Source organism: Arabidopsis lyrata (assembly GCF_000004255.2).
Source record: "Arabidopsis lyrata subsp. lyrata unplaced genomic scaffold ARALYscaffold_4, whole genome shotgun sequence".
Lineage (NCBI taxonomy): Eukaryota > Viridiplantae > Streptophyta > Magnoliopsida > Brassicales > Brassicaceae > Arabidopsis > Arabidopsis lyrata.
In genome coordinates, this window is record NW_003302552.1 from 22,210,623 (window position 1) to 22,221,558 (window position 10,936).

The 10,936-nt window shown below is 32.5% G+C and overlaps 2 protein-coding genes across 2 annotated transcripts; one reads left to right on the plus strand and one right to left on the minus strand.

The window, feature by feature from the left end:
• The first annotated feature begins 738 nt into the window (after window positions 1-738).
• Window positions 739-3,063, plus strand: LOC9318090 (agamous-like MADS-box protein AGL6). The gene is made up of 8 exons (XM_021029047.1): window positions 739-1,207; window positions 1,701-1,779; window positions 1,897-1,958; window positions 2,060-2,159; window positions 2,262-2,303; window positions 2,384-2,425; window positions 2,509-2,654; window positions 2,740-3,063. The coding sequence occupies exons 1-8, from the start codon at window positions 1,026-1,028 to the stop codon at window positions 2,834-2,836; spliced, it is 750 nt and encodes a 249-aa protein (XP_020884706.1). The 5' UTR covers window positions 739-1,025; the 3' UTR covers window positions 2,837-3,063.
• A 3,407-nt stretch (window positions 3,064-6,470) lies between these two features.
• Window positions 6,471-10,348, minus strand: LOC9316258 (MADS-box protein SOC1). Its single transcript, XM_002881978.2, has 8 exons — window positions 9,843-10,348; window positions 9,167-9,369; window positions 7,787-7,868; window positions 7,525-7,586; window positions 7,330-7,429; window positions 7,193-7,234; window positions 7,035-7,076; window positions 6,471-6,831 (listed from the first exon to the last, which is right to left on the minus strand). Exons 2-8 carry the CDS (start codon window positions 9,346-9,348, stop codon window positions 6,697-6,699), a joined length of 645 nt encoding a protein of 214 aa, XP_002882024.1. The 5' UTR covers window positions 9,349-9,369; window positions 9,843-10,348; the 3' UTR covers window positions 6,471-6,696.
• Window positions 10,349-10,936: the final 588 nt, after the last annotated feature.

Below are 10,936 nucleotides of genomic sequence, written 5' to 3' on the forward strand. Positions count from 1 at the left end.
TAATTGAATTAGTTACCGTTTTGATGGATAACGTTGAAAGAATCGTCAAGATATCAAATGATACGTGAAAAAAACATCAATAACTGATTAAAAATAATCATTTGGATATTAGCGATGAAACTGTAAATATATTTTTGCATATACATAGGAAAAATATCTCATTTCAATTTATTTTCAGAGGTAACAATACAGGTTTCGTTTTGACGACTATTTCATCTATATTTAACCAGCTGTGCGAGAGCTTCAAAAACAATGATGAATTTTCTTCCTCTTCTTTGACCACTTAAAAAGTTCCAAAATTAGTAAAAACCAATCAGCATTAACTTCGTCCGATTTTAGGTCAAGTAAACAAACATACTGAATCACGGTTTTCAATTAAAATATATCGATATATAAAGTTGCGAGTATTATAGATCAATGCTTCATGGCATTAGAAAACCAATATTGTCTGTTTATTTATAACAACAAATGAGTATAGTCATCATATAAACACACAAAAAAAAAAAAAAACTACAATAAGTAGATGAACGGGAGCCATAACATTTGGAACAAAAAATGAATTAGTTTGAATTTGGAATCGAGCTCTAGGAAAAAAAAAGAGTCCTAATAATTAAAAAGAGAAAATAATAGAAATTTTCAATGGTCCTACTGTTACAAGTAGATTTCCATTCTTAGGAATCTAGCTATAACGATGAAGACAGATTTATCATTTTGTTCCATCAAATATTGACGCTATTTTTTATTTATTTCTCCAACAAAAAATCTTATTTGTTGGTACCACTTTCACATACTTAGGACGGTTGATAATTAATTAAAAAGGATATATGTAATTATTCACCATATTAAGTTATTAACCTATAACAATAAGAATAGAAAGTAAAAATAGTTTATATATATAGAAACACATTGTCGTGTACGATACTTATATTCCTTTGATCTCTAATTCTCTATACTTTTAAAAGTTACCAATTCTTGAGAAGAAGAGGAAGAAGAAGAAATCAGAATCAAGAGAAGGAGAGAGAAAGATGGGAAGAGGGAGAGTGGAGATGAAGAGGATAGAGAACAAGATTAATAGACAAGTGACCTTCTCAAAAAGAAGAAACGGTTTGCTGAAGAAAGCTTATGAGCTTTCTGTTCTTTGTGATGCCGAAGTTGCTCTCATCATCTTCTCAAGCCGTGGCAAGCTCTACGAGTTCGGTAGTGTTGGGTATATATATCTTGCTCCTTCGAACCAACTTTTGTGCTCTTTAGATTCATTCAATAAAGTTAGGTTTTTAATGAAAATTTGATTAAATGGGTTCTTTTATTACTGGTTATATCGTACGATTCAAGAGTCGGATCATGTTTTGATCTTGTGGGTATTCTTAATGGTTGTGTCTTTTATCCTGTGGTAATTAGGGTTCATCGTTATATATATCTTCTGTAGCTCTCTCTTGGATCCTTAATCATAAGCTAATGGGTCCATCCGTACGTTATAATTTGACAAATTAAATTTGTTGATTGAATTCGTTTGATTCTTTAATCTTAAAGATGCCAGATTGCAAAATGGGTTTCTAGCTTTTTTAAAAAATTCCAAACTAGGGTTTTACCTTTTAGACCATGCGTGTAAGATATAACTTGAGTTCTTGTTGTAAGAAGAATCTTTATACATACTTGAGCCAATGATCTCTCATTTTTTTTTTAAATTGAATTTGCTGTAGAATTGCAAGAACAATCGAACGGTATAACCGTTGTTACAACTGTACTCTAAGCAATAATAAGCCTGAAGAGACTACACAGGCAAGTGTGTGTGTATGTACTTTGATTTTTACAATAAATGTATTCGAGCTAACTCTCTTTCTTCAAATTCTCTTGTTACTATATATGCATTTCATTGTATAATCTAATATGGTGCAGAGTTGGTGTCAGGAGGTGACAAAGCTTAAATCCAAATACGAATCTCTTGTTCGCACTAATAGGTTTCTAATCCCTTGAAATTAAATCGTTATTATCATCTTCCAATATATATGTATAGTTACAAATCTATAGTTATGTTTATTGATAATCGCTAATTATAAAGGAATTTGCTTGGAGAAGATCTTGGAGAAATGGGTGTGAAGGAACTGCAAGCGCTCGAGAGGCAGCTCGAAGCCGCTCTTACCGCGACTCGACAGCGCAAGGTCACATGATCTAGACTGGTCTTTTGTTTCATTTCGAAATATATTTATGTTTATCATCAAACAGTATTCATAATTAACCATTCAGCTAACATATATATGCAGACACAAGTTATGATGGAAGAAATGGAAGATCTTAGGAAAAAGGCAAGTTAATTATATATAAATGTTTCATACCAAACTGAAAAACATATATGCATATCAATCAATGTACTTTTGAAGTGCAGGAGAGGCAACTAGGAGACATAAACAAACAACTCAAGATTAAGGTTTTTATTTCTAGATCACAAAATTATATAAATTGTCATATAATTATGATGTTGGCTCTTAAGTAAACGTAAATTTTCAATAGTTTGAGACGGAAGGCCATGCTTTCAAAACGTTTCAAGACTTATGGGCAAACTCGGCGGCCGGGGATCGAAACAATTCTGAATTTCCGGTTGAGCCTTCTCATCCTATTTCACTGGATTGCAACACCGAACCCTTTTTACAAATAGGGTAAGAATATCTCCTTTTTTCTCTTACAAATAAATGGATAGAAATAAGATATGATTACAAGACTTGTTTGGTATTTGGATTATAGGTTTCAACAACATTACTACGTGCAAGGTGAAGGGTCTTCAGTATCAAAGAGCAACGTGGCAGGTGAGACCAATTTCGTCCAAGGTTGGGTTCTTTGACTCTCTGTTGATTAGACCACGATCCCACGGTCAGGCCAATTTCAGCTCTCTGCAGTCGTTTTTCCCAATTTACATTTCTATATTTTTTTTCTATAAACAAAAACTTTTGTACTAGATGTTTGTCATTTAATTTCCAGTTCGTATGAATCTATATTCGCATGTATGTGCTCTTTAGACATTTATCCTCTTACTCTTACTTGATCTATAAAACATTTGTTTTGAGTTTACTAACATTTTCCAAATGAAATAAACTTTAATAACTTACGGCATTTATATACTTATATGTATAATTATTCTACAATTAATTAAATGAAAAGATTTGTTTGGCATTAATACTATTAAATCTCAGACATTACGTTATATGAATTGCTGAATAGTAGTATGGCCGAATAATAAATAAATCGTGCGACGTTGAATCAAATGGGTGACGAATAATCAAGGATTCAGCTCAACTACGTAAGTAATGAACTTCCGAAACAATTGGGTGAATAAATGAAATCAACCTGTAACTAAAAAACGAACGAATAAGAAAATGCCACGCAGGGCCGACGCAGAGGACAAGCCACTGAAACCACCGATTTGGGCCTCAAAATGTAAGAGTCTTTTTACTTAAAAATTTATTAAGTTTTCTTATATACAATAATTTTTGTAGGGCTTTTTAAAAATATTATGGGTGTTTAGAGACAACTACAACATTCTTTTTAATGGTAAAAATCTAATTTAAAAGAAATTTTTTTTATGGGCTTTAATTTTGCTTAGGATAGCCAAATTTATCGGACCGGCACTGATGCCACGTAGTTGATTTTGGAAAAAGCGCAATGATGATGTAGCCAGGTAGGACCCACATTGCTGTTTCTTGATTTGACTTTTGGAAGAGTCCTCCTTCTTTGGCAAACTTTACTCTTGTCTGTTGACTTTTCCAAAAAGTTTTCATATTTATTTTTGTTTTTTACCTACTAGGATTAAGTTTCTAATAATATCCTCTATCTATTTACTACCGTTTTATGGGCTGTTAGACCATACATATTGCAGCACTCGATCAGCGGGTGTATGTAATTAAAGAAAAGGTAAAAATAATGTAAAAGTTAAAAGAGAAAGAGAGGTAAAGACAGAAATTTTTTTTCTTTTTTTTTTAATACTTCATACCCGGGTGTACTGCTACACTCGAGTCTCAACTTTTTTTCACTTTGTTTTGAGTTTTTTAATACATACACTCGACCAAAGGGTTCGCCGTTGTGTATGCCCATATCGCAAAGTAAGCCTTTTTACAAGTGGGCCATTACTAGATAATTTATGGGCCCATATAAACGTTTACTGCACATGCCATCATATCACAACATGTTTATCTTTCTCTATTATCTAAAGAGTCTAAACGATTTGGAGTATAGAAATAACTAGTATTACCACCCGTGCAAGTACGGACACCATTTGTTATTATTAAAATTTTAAATTTTGTAAAAATTAAATCTAGTTTGATTGTATGGCCATCAAAAACTATAAACTTAGGTTTAAAATTAGCTCAATCAATAAAGTAATAAATATGTGATAAGTAAAGAAAAAAGAAGACATCAAGTAATAAATATGTAATAAATATGCTTAGATTCATGAAAATGAACAGCTAAGTGACATCAAGTATCACTTTTTCCGGCTCTTTGGAACCACCTTTGACGATGTTTTTTGCTTTGTTAATGATTCTTGAACTCCTTCATCTATCTCTATCACATCGTTATTTTTCATTTTGTGCTTGGAGTAACAGAAGAACAAAGAGACAATTCACTGTTATTTGTTTCCGTAGACGTATTTCCATCTGCAAATGTGCGCTAACTTGTCGTGATTGAAACTATAGAAAATATGTAGGAATATATAATTTGAATAGCGTTTGACGTGATTGAAACTATAGAAACTTCAGAATGTGTACCCTCCTTAGAAAAATTGTTGGATAGTTTTAGGTTTTTCTATGAGTTTTACAACTTTGAAACTTGATTGCCGATATATTAAGAATGCAAAACACACCTGTACTTGCTGCTCAAGCAATTCATAGGCAGCTTTATGAATCAGTTGCATAACTTCCCTATCAAACAAAAGGAACGAAGCGGTTGCAGCAATATGATCAATTACTTTAACATGTACTTTGTACCTGATGAGCAAGCAAAAAACCATATTTCTTAAGTCCTTGTGATATGAAAGTCTCATGCTTTATTAAAGGATTAAGGCAAACGTTACCTTATACTTTTGGATGTTTATTGCTTGTTGCAGTGTCGCATGAATACTTGTTAAGCTCATATTCCTCGGTTTCTGGGTTAAAATAGGATATGGCTCTCGTGAAACATTGTGTGCATCCAACATAGTACCATAGAATTTCCTTTGGAAACTCCAATTTCTTGCAAAAGTGACGCAAGTACTTTCCTAATGGTGTGGATCATAAAAATCAGATGTGTACTCCCTCCTTATATAAAATAGAGTTGAATATAAACACTAATACCTCAGAAGTTGTAGTAGTTTGATCAATAGGTTTCCAGCTACTTAATGAACATGAATGAATAAGAACACAGTTTAAGCATTTACCTGAAGAGAATTGGAATCATAGGTTTCTTGGCAACCATAAAACGATGGAGAGGAAGAAACAATGATGGAGAAGAATTGCGAGAAAGATTAAATGGAGAGGAAAGTCAGAAAAATAAATTTATCAGAGTTAGATAAAAGATGACTACTGGCCAGGTAACTTATGCTTTATAATATAAAAGATTTTTTTTTTTGTATGGCCTAAAACATCTAATTTTTTTTGGATTTGTGCCCTAATCTCATCAGTCCCAAAAATTAAAAGATGCACACAAATCTCGTCTCCCAGCGATCTTGAATAGGGGGCGCAACATTTTTCCAAAACCGTCACTAGACTACTACAAGTTAGATAAAAAAAACCGTCACTAGACTACTTATATGTTTTGGAAATACTTTAAAACCGTTTTTTTTTTTTTTTTAACCGCTCTTTGTATTGTTAAGTTGCCACTAGCCGCTCAGGATGAGTATTTCGATTACAAAATAATGGGGCAATGAGTTCTGACACTCTAGCAAAACCGTTGTAGTGTTTCAGCTCTTCATCTGAAATTATGCAGTAATTGATTTGACCAATTAGATGCTGCCAAAAAAAAAAGTTTAATTGTCTAGTATTTGCATCATCAGACTATGGGACTTAGTGAGAGCTTGTTATATAGAGTTTTATAACAAAAAAATTGAGTGTTTTACTCAGACTATGGGACTTAGTGAGAGCTTGTTACGAAGGCTCGTAACCAAAAAATTGAGTGTTTTACTCTGTATGTACCATATGTAGTGGCTGAACTTAAAACGAGCTTTAGTTAATTGCTCATCACTTCTGGTGAATCTGCTTACAGACTTTATAAACGAACTTAAAACGAGCTTTATTATCTAAAAGTCACCAACCTTAATTAGAATCTCACACCATCATAGAAACAGAAGCTAAAACTGTACTTTTCTCGTAGTGAATTTTTACTAGTTCTATTTCATTTTGTTAATTTTTATTTGTTTACCAGTTTTGGATGTTCTAGCCTCGACTTGATCAACCAATAAGTTATATTATAGATATTGCTGATTTTGAGGGAAGGAGGCTAAATTGATACATAAAAACTAAACATAATCAAAAATTACATTCTGTAGAGGCGAGTGTAAGAACATAGATACATAACACAAGCAGTTCAGTTTTGGCAGAGAACATTTATCATTAAAGAAATGACTGAGAGAGAGTGAAAGAGAAATAAGACAACAAGAGAAGCAGCTTTAGAGTTTTGTTACTTGTCCTTATACACTCTCAGTACTGCTAAACCAGTTTTTATTTGTTGAGTGAATCACTTTCTTGAAGAACAAGGTAGCCCAATGAACAATTGCGTCTCTACTTCAGAACTTGGGCTACTCTCTTCATCACCTCTTCCAGTACTTTCTTGATTCTTACTCGACCAAATCACGATTTCATGAGATCCCCACTGCATTCAAATATAATCATTACACAAAATTAATAGATGCAAAGAAGATAGAACAATACATAAAAGGTCATGATGATTGAAGCTAACCAGGAAAAACTAGTAAGGAGTCTCATAACCTAATAACCCCCAAAAAGAACCCAACTTTCTTATCTTAACCGAATAGAAAAAAAGAATAACTTGAGACCCATAAGAATATATTATACCTTTTCAGAGAGCTTCTCGTTTTCTGCAGCTAGAGCTTTCTCCTGCAAAAGTTTTAGATTCCAATTGTAAGAGCAAGCACAAGAGGATTATTTACTTGGAATTTTCCACAATTTACATACATACATATATATATACACACTCATAGAACCTACTTTACCTTTTGCTTGAGCTGCTCAATTTGTTCCTTAAACACTTGAGTCTAATAGAGATGAGAAATTGAGTTAGAAATTATGAGTGGTTTTAGAAGATGATTCGAAGAATAATTATAATGTGGGGATGTAGATAAATATATACCTTTCTTGCTCGAATACATTTGACACTTTTCTCAAGCTGATGCTCAATCTGTTGCAGCTCCTCGATTGAGCATGTTCCTATGCCTTCTCCCAAGAGTTTACTGATAACAAAAACAAAACACTTTAGGATCAAACCTTAATCCGTGATATATATACACAAGCGAGTATAATGTGTTTATATGTATATATCACAAACCGTTTAGCAGCTTCGAGTTGCTCAATTTTCTTCATCATGTTTGCTGCTTCATATTTCAAATGCTGTTGGTTATATCACAAAAATGTTATTGCATGTACGTAAATATCCCTCACAAAAATGTTATTGCATGTACGTAAATATCCCTAATAAATATGTAACTTGATCCTGTGACCTTGAGATTGTGTACATATCGTGGTTATTCCGTAACCCTCTTTGATAGTATTATATTAAGTATTAATAGGCAAGATCATAAAGAATCAACCTGCATATTTTCTTCAGAAACCGGTTTGGTGCTGACTCGATCCTTAGTATGCCTCAGATAACGATCTATGGTATCTTGCATACTGTCAAAAACATTGGAATATGAAACTAAATCATCAGAGATTAAATTTACCTAATTGTGTTCTCAAAACATCAAAAACATTTCTTATTGAAGTAATCACAAGATCACTTACTTAAGGACATAACTTGAAAAGTATCTTGTACTTTTTTTTTTCTTTTCTTCCCATTTTAGAAATCAAAAACATGTGAGGTCTTATCTTTATATTAATTAGTAGGTTCGAGAGAAAGATGTACTTTCTCAAATGGACCAAATGTCTGAAACATCTGATCAAAAGCTGGCTTTTTCCATTTACAGAAGTAATGATTCATGAAAAATAAGTTTGGTTTCCCTTCTACCTAACAGTACAAGTCTACAAGATAAAACTCTTTATTATTCTCAAAAACAATCAACATTGAGTTTCTATGTCAAAATCAGGAACAAATATTCAAACAAATTGCACTAAATTAGGAATGATCATAAAATGAAGCACGAGAGATTAATAAATCAGGAATGATCATAAAATGAAGCACGAGTGATTAATAAATCAGGAATGATGAAACAACTTCATAGCCATCACAAACATGTTTTGCTTAAACCAATAACAAGACAAGCTAATTCAACCAGATCGTGTGTCATCTCAAACCAAAAGAATACTAATTGAAACAATTAAATTAAGTTGTACATATGTGTGATCATGATCTCTAATAAGATCTAAGACCATCAGCAGTGGTAAATGTGTTTGTGTGGGTGTAAGTATTTTTTTAGTATTATAATATCAGGGCATCTCCAATGATGCTCTATATCTTGCTCTAAACTCTATATTTAGAGCAAAATCACTCCAATGGTGGGTGTGAAGAGAGAGACAATTTTTTCGTTTTTTTAATACCTACACCCCAAGACTCACACCCACCTGCTTGTGCCACTGCTGAAGCTCTAAGAAGATCAAATATCTAACAAATGTAAATTTGCTTACCAGAGAGCACATTTTATTTATATCATAACTTCAGAAACTAATTGAGAAAGAGAGAGACAGATGATTAACCAAGCTGATGTACTAGCGGGAAAAAAAACAAATAAGAGTATATGTACTTGATACTACTTTAATAATAGCCCTAATTTTGCAGAAACCAAGAAACTCATTAATTTAACCCACCTCTCAAAGCAACCGTCAAAGAGATGTGATTCCACAAAAAGCCAATCAATTAATCCATATATAAACCAAGAGATATAAAAATTAAGATAAAAAAAGAGAGGCTAATGAGAGATATCTCTCTCTTTCTCTGGATGATTTATAAGAAGAAACAAAAGAAGGAAACATACTTGGAGCTGGCGAATTCATAAAGTTTGCCTTTGGGAGAGAAGATGATAAGAGAAACTTCAGCATCACAAAGCACTGAGAGCTCAAAGGCTTTCTTCAACAGACCATTCCTTCGTTTAGAGAAAGTCACTTGTCTGCTTGTTGCATTCTCTATTCTCTTCATCTGAGTTTTGCCCCTCACCATCTTCTTGTTTAATTAATTTCCCTTTCACAGAAAAAAAAAAAAAAAAAAAAAAAGTAAATTATTTTTCTTTAATTGCTGAAAACGGGAGATCAATGGTGCAACCACCTCAATAACAAGGTCAAGATTAGTAACACACATAAAACAAACCCATTTCATATATGAATCAAAGAGAGTAGGTTAAAAAAAATGGAGATATGATCGAAATAAGACTCTTTTTTTTTTTTTTTTTTGGGTGGGAGGAGACTGATGAAGTCAACGAAAGAATATTTAAGTACCCAAAAAGCAAAACAATCTAAAGTAGCTGATCTATAAGTCTGTAATGGAAACTTTTGTTTTCGGTTTAATTGAAGGATGCAACCTCGTTCCATGAGATTTAGGATAAAGAAACCAAAAACATCAAATCGAACAAAATGAAACCAAGCCCATCTAAGGTTTGAGATCCATCAGAGTACAAAGCAAAAGAAAAAGGAAAGATCATGTCGAAGAGATCTTACCGATTGGCGAAAAGGGTTTGACAAAAACCTAACCAGGAAGCTTGCGAGGATATATTACCAGAAGAGGTACAAGATTGTGTATGTATAGGTAGAGATATAGAAGACTATATAAGCCTTAATGGAGGGAGATGAGAAAAAAAAGAAGAAGAAAGAAGAAAGAAGAAAGAAGATGATCAAACTTGATTCTCTGCGAAAGGAAGAACCTTTTTATGGAAGTAGCAAAAGAATTAGCTTTCCTCGTTTCATCTATTTGTGTGTAATAAAAGAAACAAGAGACAAAAAAAAACTTGACACACTCTCTTCTCTCTCTCTGCTTTTCTCCTTAAAAAGATCCTCTTCTCGTTGTAGTTATGGTAATGGTGTTGTGAAACAAAATTTTCGTTTTTATTTCTTGGAGAAAGAATTAAAGATAATAAAATAATATAAAGAAAAATGGAGGAGCTAAATAGTCAGTCATATGTGTCGCAAATATGATGGTCGCTTGAAACCTCATCCTTTACTTATTTTGGAAAAAAGCCTTAAGAAAGACCAAAAATAGCATATATTGATATATATGGCAATTTTTACATACACATCTTTTTCCCTCCATAAATATCTAGTTGGATGGAAATGGCTGTCAAATTATTTAATACATTATCATATTTGTTATAAGAAATATCTTTTTGTTTTTAATGTGGACACAAATACTCTCCTACCTATATGCCCCCACTTGTAATTGATATGAAAATAAGAATATCCTGTTTTTTTACCTGTGAGTAATACAACTAAATTGGTTTTATTAGTGTTTTATATCTTTCATTTTAACAGATAAATTCATTTAATTTGTATATTTTATATGCATGTTTTTCCATTGTTTTGTTATTGTTGTTTAAATTGTGTTCGTAGTTATACGACATCACCTTACATCTCTACGTGAATGATTAATATCAGTAGCAAGTAGCAATGGTAGTTTATCAACAAAACCACATTAGAACACGTAAATTTCCTCATTTACCTAAATTTTGGTCCCTCGGATTATATTTTTCTAACTAAAGAAAACGTAACTTAGAAATCCAATAATAATTTAGCTTATCGAACGTCTTGTCTAGCTAGTG